The sequence below is a fragment of the Manis javanica genome, chromosome 11, assembly GCF_040802235.1.
Source record: "Manis javanica isolate MJ-LG chromosome 11, MJ_LKY, whole genome shotgun sequence".
NCBI classification, from domain to species: domain Eukaryota; kingdom Metazoa; phylum Chordata; class Mammalia; order Pholidota; family Manidae; genus Manis; species Manis javanica.
The window spans coordinates 53,460,296-53,476,648 of NC_133166.1; the positions used below are offsets into that span (position 1 = coordinate 53,460,296).

The 16,353-nt window shown below is 42.9% G+C and overlaps 1 protein-coding gene across 5 annotated transcripts in view; it reads left to right on the plus strand.

The window, feature by feature from the left end:
* Positions 1 to 16,353, plus strand: part of KIAA1549L (KIAA1549 like) — a 265,523-nt gene that overhangs the window by 179,980 nt on the left and 69,190 nt on the right. For all 5 annotated transcript variants that reach the window (XM_037019715.2, XM_037019708.2, XM_073216380.1 and 2 more), the window contains 2 exons: positions 7,574 to 7,737; positions 15,612 to 15,802. In XM_037019715.2, coding sequence (XP_036875610.2) covers positions 7,574 to 7,737; positions 15,612 to 15,802 — 355 coding nt within the window. The remainder of the gene's footprint in view (positions 1 to 7,573; positions 7,738 to 15,611; positions 15,803 to 16,353) is intronic.

A 16,353-nucleotide genomic window follows, 5' to 3' on the forward strand; every position in this document is an offset into this window, starting at 1 on the left:
AGATAGAACCTTGAGAATCATCCACCCAGGTGCCATTTAGAGTAAAGGGAGCTGGTGAGGTGAATCAGGTTAGCTGTGAGTGTAGCTGGGGAATCCACATTAGGGAGGAGTGAGAGCAGCGAAGGGCACTGAAAAGGGGGCAGCTGCAGAGATGCAAGGAAACCCAGGAGAGGGTGGGGTCCCAAAATAATCTGAGGAAGTGAATGTGCTGGAAAGGAGTGAGCTACAGGGTCAACTCCTATTCTTGTGAGATGGAGCAGGATAGGGCAGAGATTAATTGGATTTGGTAAAATGGAGGTTTTTGCTGACATTGGCAGGAGTGGTTTCCAGAAGGTGATGGAGACCACTGGGCTGGAGGGGACTGATTGAATATTGACGGGTTACTGTAATGGTGAGGGAGAAATTGATTCTGCAGAAAAGCTGGATGAGGACTGTAGGAGTGAATTCCTTACATGGATGAGGGCATGGCACTGGTGGGGAGGTCCTACTCTGTGAGGAGCAGGGACAGGTCTCCTTTTGTACTGGCAGAGAAAGCAGACTGTGGATGTGTGGGTGCTGGTCCAGTGGTACATGTGGCCCTGGAAGCCTGAGTTTTCTGTTGTAGTTCTGCTTTCTTGGGGCATAATGAAGTCAAGTGGGCAGCTGAGGTAGAGGTCATGTGTGGGTTTTTGAGCAGGGGTGCAGTAGTATACACACTGAGAATCTGCAAGCATCGGAGAAATACTGTAAGATTGGCAGGGCTTCTCCACACCTTGATCTTCAAGGCAACTTCCAAATCTCTTCTTTTCTTTCAAACTCCCAGATGCTTTGAAGCTGCACCCTCCTCACTCACCTCTGGACTCCCAGCTGATCCCCATCATTCACTGGAGCTTTTTACCTGGCTCATTGTCTCTTCCTCGCCTTGCTTCTCCTGTCCCAGTCCATCCTCTACTTTGACCTGTCAGTTCTGTGTCCTCCTCACTTCTCCTCCAGGCCTCAGGCACTTGGGAAGGGGCAGAAAGGGGAGTGCTGGCTTCATTATATAGAGCGAGAGGTGAGTGGATCAGGAGAAGAGGTTGAGGCTAAGGGGACTTTGCTCCTGGTTACTAATGGGCCACAGTGGAAGTTCTGAGAGCATAGGCAGGAGAGAGGTCACATCACCTTGGAAGATGCAGAGAGCCTTTTGGAAATGAGAGGCTAGGGATCATCTAGGGATGACCCGGAAGCTTGACTGTGACCCAGAGGGGTTCCAAACCCTCTTCTGTCTGGCTCCAAAGCTGCTGTCCCCCAATCTTACTTCTTTCATTTCCTTCAAATCCACTTGATCTTCTTTAATAACTCACAAATCTGTTTCCTTTTCTCCATTTCATCATCTCCTCTTGGACTTTGCAGGTGCTTCCCAAATGATTCAACCTCAGTCACTGGGCCACTAATGTACCATCCATACTATAAGTACAGTCATTATCATAGCACATGGATTCTGATCCTACATTGACTCCATTTAAGTAAGTATTTGATGGCTCTCTGTCATTCGCAGAATAAAATCCAAACTCCTCCAAATGGGTCTTCCAAGTCCTTCACAACAGGTGCTCAGCAAGCATACAGGTCCCTACACTTTCTTGTCTCTGGTACTTGTCCAACCGGCTGTTTTCTCTCCTTCATACCTAGCACTTCAGCGTCCTCTGAAGCCTCCTCTCACCCCTGAAGGATAGCCCCCCAATCTCCCTTAGTTCTGTTGCCTGTAACACAAACGAGGTGTTTTCTCTCTCTCTGTCCCTCATTAGCTCTTTAAAAACAGGTACCACATCACATTCATTTTTTAATATCCAGCCCCAGCTACTGCCTGCCTCTACTGTTGTGAAGGCAAAGGACTGACCTTTGCTAAATGCCTCTGCCAGGCTGTGAGTGGTTGGAAGACACTGTAGGAGAGCAGTGGAGAGCACAGCCTTTGCAATAAGGCAGACCTGGGTTCATGTGCCTCCTCTTCCACTTTCTAGCTATGAGGCTCAGAGACAAATGAAAGACCCTCACTGGCCTTCATGTTCCTCATCTGTAAAATGGTAATATAAAGTATACTGAGCTTGTAGAGTTACCTGGAGGATTAAACAAGATAATTTTTGCATGTAAAGGGCTTAGTACACTCCTGGGGCACTTACTAAGTACCTATTAAGTGGACTGAATGCCTCATTTATCTGTAAAATAGAAGGACTAAAGGAGAAGGGGAATGAAGGAGGAAAGGTGACGTGAAGGTTAAGAAACTGTATAATCCAGAGAAGAGGGTGTGAGTAATGAACTAGGAAGGGATTGGAGAGGGGGAGAATTTTTAGAAGGAGGAAGGTAATTTTTCAGTTTGGGCCATGTTGAGTTTAAGCTGATGAGATGTCAGGGGGTGTGGATGGAATATTGAGTCTGAGGTTAGGAGGCTTGCTGGGAATGAAGCCTGTTTCTCTGGAGAGAGGTTCATGTTAACCATATATGTGAGGACATTGTAGATACAGCTTAGAATTGAAATCCCAGAGGAAATTCAAGTGCCTGGGGAGGAGGTATAGACAGAGGACAGACACTGGGAACTACCTTCTGCCCAGGATCAAATAAGGAGGAAGCTAAGACCAGTGAAGAAGAGAAGAGTCCCATTTTCTCCAAACAGTTTTGAAAACAGCCTGCAGCGTGACTCTAAGGTCAGCACTTTGAATAGTCACAGTGTTGAGTGGACACCTTGCCTCTCCGAAGGGAGAATGTTAGCAGTCTGTGTGTTCCAGTGCCTCTAACTCACTAGGTCTAGGGCCAGTGTGCATCATCCCAGGGTGGAGTGTGTGCTCCCTGGCCCACACCCCTTTGGGTAATGCGGCAGCAGCAACTTCTAAGAAAGCAGCTGGATTTCCAGCAGAGGCTTTCATCTGCCCCATTTGCAGGATCTGCAGTGAGAGGCCCCTTCAGAGTGGTTACCCAGCTGATAGAGTAGGGAGAATGCTCTCCCCCAGAAGCAGGAATTGGTTTACCTTCCATGGCCATCAGACATTTATCTAAAAAAAAAGTCACTTAAAGAAAGTGATAGACTGACCCTTTGGTGAAGGGAACTCATGCTCATTCATTCCTTCAACAAATATTTTTGAGCACCTATTATGTGCTGGCACTGTTATAGGCATGGGAGATACAGCAGTGAAATGAAGCAGACAAAACACTTGCCCTTGTGGAGCTTTTGTTCCTGAGTGGGCAGATCGAATAATAAAATTAATAAGTTAGATGCTAAGTACAATTGAGAAAAATTAAGCAGGGAAGGGCTGGGATTTTAAGGACATAGTGGCTGCAATTTTAAATTGTTGGGGGGTCAAGGAGAAGATCACTACAGAAGTAACCTCTGAGTGACTGCCTTTGGCTATCTGGGGACAAGGTTCCAGGCAGAGCAGGGAGGGTTTGAGACCCAGGGAGGAGGCTATTGATGGAAGAGAGCAGCAGCAATGAAGTCAGAGGTGCAGGTGAGGGCCCTCAATCACTAGAGCCCCACAGGCCACACCCCGAATGGGATGACAGCCGGGGGAGTATCTGCACAGGAGAGTGACCGGGGCTGGGCCCTCCACTGCATCCACTCACACCAGTCATGAACTCTGGTGTTTTGACAGCCACAAAAATGAGCTAGAGACATTTTTGAGTTGTTTCTTTCCCCTTTCAACATTTGCTCCACATGAGAATAATTTATTCTGAGTTTAGATTATGTGGATCTTTTGACTTCATTCCTGCTGACAAATATTTGTGTATGTGCACACACACGTATACACTTCCATTCATGTGTGTCAACTCAGAGCTGACTTACACTGTGTACTTCAAAAAAATTACTTTTCATAGACATGTCTAACCTCTCTGGGCTCAGTTTCCTCATCTGCAATTGGGGATAAGAATAGCCAAGAGCCTAACACAGTGCCTGACCCACAGGAGAAGCTCAGAATATGTCTCCTTTTTCTATCCTTCCTCCACAGGAATTCTTGCAAACTGAATAACCATTCATGCTTTCCACCTCTACACATGACTTTGTAGTTTTAGATCATTATGCTAATAAATATATTGAGTTTGGATGACTTCAGTTGACCTAACCTACTATCTCTTTGACTGTTTTATGAATTTATTAATGTACATAAGATAAATCTATTCCATTTAAATAGAGGTGAAAGGATTTTACATACTGCACCAAGAAGGAACATACATGTCCACCAAAACAATAAAGTTGAGTAAAAGCAGGAGCAGGATACATGTAAATATTTCATTCTTACCAATGAAAAAATATATATATATAGGGTATTCATTCTGATACACTACATTTTTCTTTATTAGGAGGCATGTTGATGTTTTTTACAGGAGCTCTAACCTTTAAAAAATGTTAATGGCATAAAACTCATATATAAATACTGAATTACTAAAAGCAGAAGCAATTAAATATTTAATGTCAACAGAAGCACATTACCTAAAGAGCTGTTTTCAGAAGTTAACAATGTGCTGAATCACCAATTGATAAAAACCATGGAAAAGAAGTTCTTTTGTACTAATAGCACTCCAGACCCACGTGCTGCCTGATGAGAGGCAAATCTTGGCTAGTGAGGTACTAGTTGAAGTCTGGGAGCTGATGAAGTCACAGAGAAAAACCAGCCAGCTCCTTGGACAGGCCTTCATCACATGGTACTTACCAGAGGGGTCTGTATATTCCAGAGTCTGGTCTTAGCTCTGTGGGTCTAGTAGCCCCCAGAGTTCAGCAAGATCAGGTGGACCAATTTATGCTAACTAGATGTATAAGAGATTTGTATATAAACCATATTGGTAGTATGTTAATTTAAAATATAGACTAGAGCTACCAAGAGATGGAACTCCTCTCTTAACTGGCTGTCACTCTATGCTGTATGAAAACCTGTATGGAGAAGAGCCAAATGGTGATGGTCATAATGGTAGTTCATTTATACATTGACTCAACTTTTAATGGAGCATCTACTACATGCAAAGGCCCTGTCCTAGGCCCTGGGAATGCAACAGTGAACAAGAGACCAAAATCCTCACTGTTCCCTTGGAGTGTAGTGCTCATGGAGGGGCAGGGGTAGCTGATGATGAGCAAATACATATGTATCATGTCAGATGGAGACATGTGCTGTAGAGCCTTACCATTCCAAGTGCAGCCTGGGGCACTGCTGCATGAGCACCATCTGGGAGCTTATTCAGCAGAATCTTAGGGCCCACCCCAACCCACAGAATCAGAATCTACATTTGAACAAGATTCTCAGGTGATTTATGTGTACATTAAAGTTTGAGAAGCACTGCTTTGGAAAAAATTAAGTAAGATGTGGGGGATGGAGAGTGCTGGCACAGGGCTTGTTATTTTACAGAGCCCAGGAGAGGCCTCACAGATACGTTGACGTTTGTTCAGAGCCCTGAAGAAAGTGAGGGAAGGAGCTGTGTAGGTATCTCGATGAAGAGCATTCAAGGTGGAGGAAAAAGCTGGTGCAAAGGCCCTGAGACAGGAGTGTGTCCAGCATGTTTGGGGAACAGTAGGAGGCTGGTAGGCTGGAGCGAAGTGAATTAAGGGAAGAGAGTGGGCTCTGAGGCCTGAGAAACAATCAGGGTTGCAGGATGGGCAGATCACTTACGGTCATCCGTAAAGGATAAGGACTCTGGCTCCTACTCTGAGCGGGTAGAAGCCTCTGTAGGGTTTCAAGCAGAGAGCTGCTGTGGTCTGAATTTTTAAAGGATCACTGCAGCTACTGCAGCTGCTGTGTGGCAATTAGATCATAAGAGACAAGGGACAAGGCAGGAGACCTTTGCAATAATTCAGGTGAGAGATGTTGGTCATTTATACCCCAGCGGGAGCAGCAGTGATGGAAAGAAGTGAACATTTTCTGGATTTATTTTGATAGGATGTTGAATGAGAGTAAAAGAGAAGAGTCTACATTGACGGTAAAGTTACTGACCTGAGCAACTGGAAGGAAGGAATTGCAATTTACTGAAGTAGAGAATATTACAAGAAGAACAGGTTTTGAGGGGAAACTGAGAGTTAACACATTCTGAGGGGAGACTGAGAAATCCAGACATAATAAATCTGAGATATCTTTTAAATATCCATTGGAGATTTGGCAATTGGATATAGGAATCTGGAATTCACAGTAGTGGTCCAGGTTGAAGATATGTAAATGGATATCATCAGTGCAGATGATTTATTTAAAGTCATGAGTCTTGGAGATCAACTATGGACTGGGAGAGAAGAGAATGTGGGTAGTGTTAACGGTCAGTATCACGAACTGGAAGAGCAGTTGCAGCCATCTTGTCCACCAAGCCAGACCTGCCTTTCAGCCAGATTCCCCATGTCTGCCAGTCAGGGCACATCCCCCTGACATGGACAACTCCTTGCCTGCCCTTTAGTTCTCTTTTTTCTAGATCTCCTGCAGACCCCACTTCCAGTAAGCCTTTCTTCCTACAGACAATTGTTTTGGTTACTGTCTTCTTTACTCCAATTCAAAGGACATATTGGTCCTTTTGATTGGTCTGCAGTGTTTTCCAAGCCAGTGACTGGGGGCATACATCTCACCTAAGGCGGGTTTTTTTTTTCTTACATTTTCCTAATCCAGTTTACCAAAAAAGTTGTAAGAACTGTACAGTCAACACCATGTTCTCACCACCTTGATTCCACAATCAGCATTTTCCCATATTTTCATCATCACATATCTGTTCATCTAACCTTCCATCCATCCATTAATCCATCTAATTTTTTCAATGCATTTCAGAGTAAGTTGCAAACATTAGTAGACTTCGACCCTAAACATGTCAGTATGCATATCATTGCCTAGAGTTCAATATTTGTTTATGATGTGTTAGGAAAAATTTCCATACAGTGGGATGTGCAGTTCTTAAGTATACTGTTGGGTGAGTTTTGACAAATGTATATACCTGTGCAACCATGACTCCTACCATGATATAGGTCGTGGCCATCACCCCATTGCTCTTTGCAAGTTAATTGATCCCCTGCTCCCCTGCCCCCATGGGGGAGAAGAATAACACATCCTTCCTTTTGACAATAGCTTTGGTTACTCTCTTCTTCACTCTGGCTCTGGGAACAACCTGGTCCTTTTGATTGGACCAAGGTATTTCCAAACTTCCCCAACCAGCCATTGGGATAGATCCATACTCTCAGATATGTTTTATTTGTGTATCTGATTATTCATGTACCTGACTCCAGCACCACTCTAATCCTCAGATTTCTTCTCTCTTCTTCTCCTTTGGCTCATGGACATCACCAGTGGGGAAGGCTGATACTGATTCGTGTTCCTCTTCTTCCTCTTAACAATAGTGAAGACTCACATTTACTGAGCACCTACTAGGGGCTACACCAGTCATACCACACCTACCTTGTCTCTCTGATTCCTCGGAAAGTGATAGCCACATTTCCCAGATGAGGAAACTGGGACTCAGAGACATTGAGAAATTTGCTGAAGTGGAGAAGAACCTTTCTGACCCAAGCCTTCTTAATCATCTCACGACTTGGGGTGGGAGGGATTCCTCTCTGGGTTGCTTTCCCCTTCCCAGTGCTCCTTATCACATGCTTCCCTCCGGCTCTTTCCCACAGCCGTGGTGAAGAATCCTCCCAACAACCTGTGGGTCATCGCCGCAGTGCTGGCACCCATCGCCGTGGTCACGGTCATCATCATCATCATCACTGCTGTGCTCTGCCGGAAGAACAAGAATGACTTCAAGCCCGACACTGTCATGAACCTGCCTCAGCGAGCAAAGGTACCTGGAAGTGGCGAGCAGCAGAGCAGGGGCCCAGGCCTGTGAGGGCTCTGCCTGCCTTTTCTCTTCTGGCTTTTGAGGCCATTTCAGGTACCTCCGGAAATATCCTAACAAGCCCTCATTCTGAAGGAGACCCTTTATTTACTTGGAGTCTTAAAAAATTACAGTAAGATATACATAACATACAGTTTACCATCTTAACCAATGCACAGTTCAGTGTTGTTAAGTAATTCACATTTGTTGTACACACTTTTGTTTTATAACCAGGACACAATAGCTAATGCTTATCTAATGTTCACTCTTTGCCAAGTGCTTTCCATAGAGCACTCTCAGCAGGCATTGGAGGAAGGGTCATTGTTCTACAGATGAGGCATAGAAAACTAGGATCTAGTGAGACCTGGAAGGACCTGTAGGGGTCATCTAATCTGACATCCTCCTTTTACAGAGAAGTGACTCCTCCAGGATCACACAGTTAGTACCAGAACTGATGGAAGAACCAGGTTTCTTGGCTCTTAACACAGGGCCCTTTCAGGCACATCAGACCCGCAAAATGTCCTTCTTCCATTGGCCATGGCGGCTTATTGTCAAAGGCTGGCCTGATGGGCAAGCTGCAGAATCTTGGTTGGGTGGCCACCAAACTCCAGTTCAGTGGCTGGACTGAAGCCTGACCAGGAGCCCCACCCACTCGCCAGCTCTGGTACCTGGGTGGGTAACGGACTGAGGAAGTTCCAAAGGCTAATTTTCCAGTCACGTAGCTCCCTTCACAAGTTCCCTGAGAAACTATAACCTCTGAGATCCCACGTTTAAATAATGCCTTGCAACTTGCTGGGCTGTCCTAGGTGTGTCACCTCACTTGCTTATCACACCAGCCCTAGGAGGCAGGTCATAGTCAGGGCAGGCTTATTATATTTTCATTTTACTGTTGAGAAACCCAAAAGAAAGAGAGGCTGTAGGACTTGTCCAAAGTCACATAACTAGCAGATAGGAGCTACTCAGGCCGTATCTGAGTCTTTGGCCTCTTTCTGTATTATGCACCCTCCCGAACCCTGTGATTTGGCAGGTAGAATCCTCTTCTAGCTCCGGACTGCTGAGCTTTGTCCACTGAGCAGGAACAGAACGGTGATGGCATTTCATGCCCTTTGGATGCATTCACAGAGCTTGTCCTTGCTGGGAGTCACGCATGCCTAGTCCTTTCTGGGTGCTTACCTCTTGTGTCAGCAAAATAAATCAAATGAATTTTATTTGTTGCAAAACAGCAGCTTGATGAGACAGTCTGTCTACTGAAGAGCCAAATCCCCCCAAATGTTCTGTTTGTGTTAATACGAAGGCCCCCGCTTCCCAGATGCAGCACAATGTTGGTAATTTCCCAGGTGGTGCCAGATCAAAGCGTTCCAAGAAGTATTTTCATTTTCATCTTAGTTTAGTTACAACCTGAGCCTTTCGGACATAACAGTAATTACCAGATTCTAATCAAAGCTGAGTCCAGGAATGCAAAACATGCCATACTAAGGTATAAATGCCATCCTTACGTTATAGCTTAAGCCAAAATTTTATTAATTTGCTGAGAGGAGTTGAGCGGCGCATGATTTTAGCATAACTTCTGGCTTGAAAGCTGCCCAAAGCTGGAACAGATTAGTGTTTGTGGGTTTCCATGGCCCCTTTTATGTTCCTACGCAGTGCATTGTGCTTAGAGAGATACCTGGCTGATGTTAAACATCAAGCGAATTTATGTTCCATGGGATAACTAAATTCATTTGTGTGTGGTGGTGCTGTTCGTTTTCTTCCTCAATGAGGCTGGGTTCCGCACTTTGATTTCAAAGCCCTTTTATCACTGGAAACCAGCAAGGTGAGACTGCCTCTTTCTTACTGCAGTTCATCTGCCATTGCAATGCAGGGAGAGAGAAGAGAGCCATCTGCCTCACCTCTCAGTGATGTGTGTGAGCAGAATTCATTTAATGCCAAGGGATGAGGTAGAACGAAAAAGTTAGCCTTCACCACCAATCCATAGAGCAGGAGAATAGTCTTCTGGTCTCCAGGGACATCACTGCAGTCTTTAGGATGCAGGCTGCAGTGTCCAAGGACCTCCCTGGGGATCCATGCTGGGACTCAGTGATAGGCGTGATGTGCTAGGAGGATGTGAGTGTGGCTGTCCTGGGAGCTGAGGCCAGGCCATGCATGCCTGAAGCCTTCTTCAGAGACAAGGTACCACAGACATAATCCTGTTACTGTTGTGGTCAGCTGGGCTTGCTCAGGTACAGTGTTGAGAAGGCAAGAGGGCAAGGCGGCATGCCTTTTGTCACCCCTTTTCTTCCTAGTGTACTTCTGTTTAACTCTGTCATTAGATGCCTGGCCTTTTCCCAGTTTTTCCCTTAATGTAATTGAAAAGAAAGAACACAGCTGCCTGGACCAGGCAGCCTTAGGCAGGCGTAGTTAGGGCCATATCCACATGCAGGATGGAGGCCAGAGGGCCTGCATGGCAGGCATGACCATCTGCTCAGGACAGGTCAGTCACCTCCTAAAGATGCCCAACTGTCTCCTCTTTCTCACAGACTAGCTATATGACCTGTACTTCACCTCTCTGTGCCTCAGTTTTCCCATCTGTGAAATCACAATGATAACAGTATTCACTTACAGGTTGTTGGGGAGATCAAGTGAGATATAAATTGCTTTGAGCTATGCCTGGCACAAAATAAATATTATATACAATTACACATTATTACACATGCTTTCTTCTTAAAAGGTCTGGGTAACTTGTCTACCTTTGAAATTATTGGAGATTATTCTAATTTGATAATTTTACAAAACGCTGAAATAACTATAGATACTTCATGATGTATTAATGGTGCTGGGGATCACTAGTGTGTGTCCAATAGGCAACTAATTAATCTCAGGTGATTTTCAAGTTGAAGGTTGAAAGACCACTACCCTGTCAGTCAGCATAATAAGGGACTAGTCTTGAGTTCTCCACTATTTAGCCGTGTGATCTCGGGCAAGTCACTGACCCTCTCTGAGCTTTCATTTTCTTATCTGTAAAATGAACACTATGGTGTTTGCCCTGCCTACGGGGTTGTTGTGAGGATGAAATGAGCTGTCTGTGTTATGCCAGGCTGTAAGTATGGCATATGTGGGGATTATCATTAACTAATAACAGTGGCTGCCCTCTAAGTTTGTTATTCCTTAATGCCTCTTTTACTGCTCACCCATAGTCATCCCAGTCCTCTTAACTATCCAGAGATAACGTCAACTTAGTGTGAAGAGTGAGGATGCAAACCCAGAGACAGTGTGAGTGAAGAGAAGAGGGCCACAGCCAGCTTGTCCTCCTCACTGGGTTCTTGGGAAATCTTAGCTGCCATTGGGGACTCCTCACAAACAGGCCAGGAGTCTCAGCATGGGAGCCAGACTACATGTGGTAGGAGATGCCCAATCAAGATAGTGGGGAGCAGAAGGAAAGGAGAGGCCATGTAGGAATCATCAAGCAGTGGTGAATATGTTTTTTTATTTGTTTTCTTTATGTAATTTATTTCTATTTTCATACCATTGTGGTGTGAGAAAATGCATGTTATAATTCCAATCTTTTTGAATTCACTGAGGCTCTTCTTCTGGCCTAGTATGTGATCTATTCTGGAGAATGTTCCATGTACAATTGAGAAAAATGTGTGTCCTGCTGCTTTTGGATGGAATGTTCTGTAGATATCTGTTAAGTGCATTTGATCTAATGTATTGTTCAGTGCCTTTGTTTCCTTATTTATTTTCTGGTTGATTGGTTTATTGATGTGAGTGGTATGTTAAAGTGTCCTAAAATGAAAGTATTGCAACCTATTTCCTCCTTTAATTCTGTTAGTATTCGTTTTACATATTTAGGTTCTCCTATGTTGGGTGCATAAATATTTATAATAGTTACATCCTCTTGTTGGACTGATCCCTTTGTCATTATATAATGTCCTTTTTCTCTGGTTACTTTCTTTGTTTTGAAATCAATTTAGTCTGATATAAGTACTGCTACTCCTGCTTTTTTTCTCTCTATTGTATGCATGGAATATCTTTTTCTATCTCTTCACTTTTAGTCTGTATATGTCTTTGGGTCTGAAATGAGTCTCTTTAGGCAGCATATAGATGGGTCTTGTTTCCTTATCCATTCTGCTACTCTATGTCTTTTGATTGGTGCATTCCATCCATTTATATTTAAGGTGATTATTAATAGATATGTACTTATTGCCATTTTATTAATTGTTTCTGCTATTTTTTTATATCCCTCTCTGTTCCTTTCTTCCTCTCTTATATTCTTCTCTTGTTTTATTGATCATTTTCTGTAGTATTGTAATTGGATTTCTCTCTTTTAAATATTTATTTGTTTGTTTGTTTGTTTGTGTGTGCGTATTTATTGTAGGCTTTAGTTTTGTGGTTACCAGGTTCAAGGATAGCTCCTTTACTATATAATAGTCTATCTTAAATTGTTGATTACTCTATTTCAAACACAACCTAAAGGTACTGGGTTTTTTTTCCCTTCATCTTCCTCCTCCACATTTTTTGTATTAGTTGTCATAATCTGCACTTTCTGTGTATTCCTGGACTGATTTTGCTTCTTTTGTTTTGTTTTAATTTTGTACTTTGATCTACTACCTTTACTGTGAGTTTATTTTTATTGGTGAAAGCTATTTAGTGGCCTTAGGGTCATTTCCATCTACAGCAAACCCTTTAACATATCATGTAAGACTGGCTTAGTGGTGGCAAATTCCTTCAACTTTTGCGTATCTGGAAATTGTTTAATCCCTGCTTCAAATTTAAATGATAATCTCACCAAGGAGAGGATTCTTTGTGGGAGGTCTTTCTATTTCAGTACATTAAATATATCATGTCACTCCCTTCTGGCCTGAAGAGTTTCTGTTGGGAAGCCTGCTCAAAACCTGATGGAATTTTCTTTATAATTAATCGTTTTTTCTCTCTTTATATGTTTTCAACACTCTCTCTTTATCCTTGATCTTTGCCATTTTAATTATTATATGTCTTGGTGTTGTCTTGCTGAGATTCCTTTTGTTAGGGGATCTCTATGCTTCCATAACCTGAGGGTCTATTTCCTTCCCCAGATTGAGGAAATTTTCAACCATTATTTCCTTAAAGAGACTTTCTATCCCTTTGTCTTTCTCTTCTCCTTTTGGTATCCCTAGTATGCAAATATTGTTTGATTTGGATTGGTCACATAGCTCACTTATCATTCTTTCTTTCCCAGAGATCCTTTTCCTCTCTGTTCCTCAGCTTCTTTGTTTTCCTGTTCTCTAATTTCCATTTCATTTACCTCTACATTATCTCCTCTACATTATCTGATCTACTTTTAAATCCCTCCATTGTATGATTCATTTCAGTTACTGTATTCTTCAGCTCTCAGTGGCTCTTTTTCAGGTTTTCTATCTCTTTGTTGAAGTCCTCCCTGAGATCTTGAATACTTTTCTGTAAATCCATGAGCATGTTTATGACTTTTATTTTGAAATCTTTATCAAGAAGATTAGTGATCTCTGTTTCATTTAGCCCTCTTTCTGGGGTTCTGTCTTGTAGTTTTGATTGGATCAAACTCCTCTGCCTGTTTATTTTGTCAGGTATTCTGTTTCTTCCTTTGTATTAATGTCTCTGCTATGCTTTCTGGTCCTTTTCTGTGTGGTCCTCAATTCTTCCTCAGGTGTAGGCATCTGTTCTGCAGTCTTCAGATAATTTTCAGGTCTAGTTGCATTTGCTGTATTTTCCTCTTTTATGGGTTTTTGGAAGGAGGTTTCCATCTTGCCTTCCTATTCTGCCATTTTAATCTAATAATCTGGGGCTAGTGATTTTTCAAATCTTTATATCTACAGCACCAAGCACAGTACCTGGCAAAAGCCAGTGCTCACTAACTGTAGTTTGAGCAAAACTGAATAGGATAATGGGGCATGGGGGTGTTGTGGAAAAAGGACCAACAGCAGATGAGGTTGGGCAGGTGACTTCAGCCAGAATGTGAAAGGCCTTGAATGCCTTGCCAAAGAGTTTGGGTGTCATGAAACATTTTAAATGATGGGTGACATGAGCTGATATAGCTTCAAGGGAGATGGCTTTGGAAGCTTGTTGGCTGTGGGTCTGTAAAGGAAGTGAATGGAAACAGCAAAACCAAGGCAGAAGACAGTAAAACAAAGGTCAGTTTCCAGAAACATTTCTGTTGAATCCAGCTAATGACTATTGGTTGATGAAGGAGCAGTCAATTCAGCACTAGGAACATTATCAAGCCATCTGAAGGCTCCATTCTGTTTCACATAGCACCACAGTAGGAGAGGGAAAGAGATAAACACTACTTCAGATGCCCATTCCCAGATGCTGGCATTGAATGGCAGTGGTTAGCACATGGGTCAGATTGTATGTCTCAGAGGAGAGGGAGGGGAGAACACACTTCCTAGAGTGAGTTTCCCAGGGAATTGGGGAACTGGCCATGGTAAAACTACAGACAGTTTGAAATAAGGAAGTTTATCTGGACTTAGCAATAAAACTCCATGGTAGTAATATGTGATGGTTTGGGTCACAGTCCTAGACTATTAAATCTGGCTGGAGACTTACTGTTACATCTCTTAGCTGAATTTACTGCTGATGGAGATTCTTCTAATTATATTAAATTCTGATAGAACCCAAATGGTGGAGTTCAGTTTCATCCACAGATTTTCTTGAAAAGAGTCACTGATGTCCATTTTACCTGGACTATGATATAATAGGAAGGCAAAGAAGATTGACTAATACAGATTGAGCACCTACCATGTGCTAGGTACTTCACTAAATGTTGAACTTGATTTACTTATTTAATTCACACAGCATCCCTTTGAGAGTGGCTGAAAATCACTCTCACATACATACACATTTGATCCTGTTTACCCTAATATCATCTTCATGTTACAGATGAAGAAACTGATGTGCAGAGAATTTCAGTAACTTACACAAGGTCACCTAGCTGATAAGCAGTGAGCCAGGATTTACACACAGGCATCCTGCTTTTGGAGTTGCTGCTCTTAACCACTCTATTTTCCCACCTCAAATCTGCATTTTGCTGCTTTGGGGTAAAAAGCAGAATAGAGACACTCCCAGGAATTGTTTAAACATGAGTGGTGATTTTTTATTACCCAACTAATAGATGTCTGTTGGGTTTTGCTCACAGCTACCCTGATCACTTGGGACTTCAGACATTGTGTAATAAAAGGCTTGGTAATTACCCACTAATGAATTATAGGAGAGCCAGTCTGCTTAAGGGCGAGGTCTGGATTAAAGAGTGATTCCATAAAGACCATTTTATTATTAATGACTGTGCTGCTTCACATGTGGTAGCATGTTTCTTTCCCTCTGTTTGTAGATCTCTGATCCCCTTTGATATTCAAGGGTAGTGTAGATAAAGCAGATATGATTATCTTCATTTCTCAGATGGGAAAACTGAATTCAAGTGATTTAGCAAAGTTACACACCTCTTATTATACATAAAGTGGAGTTGAGGGATGCCAAAATACCCCTGGCAGGAGGTGTGATACGAGACCTATTTAACATATCAATTAAGAGTTTCTAATTAACAGTATGTAGTGACTTAAAATTATTGGCCTAAAACCTTGAAAGAAGTTTATTCTCACATACATATTTGCATCTTGTTTACACTATTCATATTTCTGAGTAGGTCTTATCTATGGAGATTCTGTAACTAGGTGGAATTAACAGATTCTGATTTTGCAGAGACAGAAATTATGATGGGAGTTTTAGTTAACTCCTGTTCAAAGGAACGCAAAGTAGGTCCCGTCACATGCACTTTCCCACCTGTCTTCTTTTAAAGTGTCATTAGAGTCACCCTTTGCCAGAAATATGACTACAATTCTGTTTCCTCTTTGCAGCCTGTGCAAGGCTTTGATTATGCCAAGCAGCACCTGGGCCAGCAAGGGGTGGACGAGGAGGTTGTCCCTGTGACTCAGGAAACCGTGGTCCTCCCACTCCCTGTTAGAGATGCTCCTGCCTCTCAGGAGAGGGACGTCATCCAGGACGGAAGCACCATCAAGACAGCCAAGTCCACTGAAACCAGAAAGAGGTAGGCACAGGGTCCACTTCTGCATCTTCATGTCAGCAAGAGAAATGATTGATGGTGAGAGCAGCTGAGCCCTCAGGTTAATACCACTGTTTCTCTTTAAAAATTCTCCTGCATGCTCATTTTGAATATTTGGAAAGGAGACTAAGAGAGATACTGGAATCACAAGGCCTGCGGCTTATGAGCCAGCTTGAAGGTTTTATATCACCCATCAGCCACAATAGCGGAGTTTTAGCTCTTACATTCATTATAACAAATTTGGCACTGATGCCAAAATTACATTTTCTAACTTATCTTAAAAAGAGTGCCTTTGATTCAGTATACTGGTATTTTATCTGGCAGTTTTTCAATAGTTTATGATTTTAGTTCAAAAACCATTTGAGTTTTACTATGAACAGAGCACTTTGACAGGCATTGGGGAGACTACAGAAAGGTTGAAGACTGATTCCTGATCCCAAGGATCTCATGACGGAGAGACAGAGAAATCGCTGAAACACAGGTGTGCTGGATGGGTGCCCATAGTGGAGCCTGCATGAAGTGCTGTGGGAGAGAGG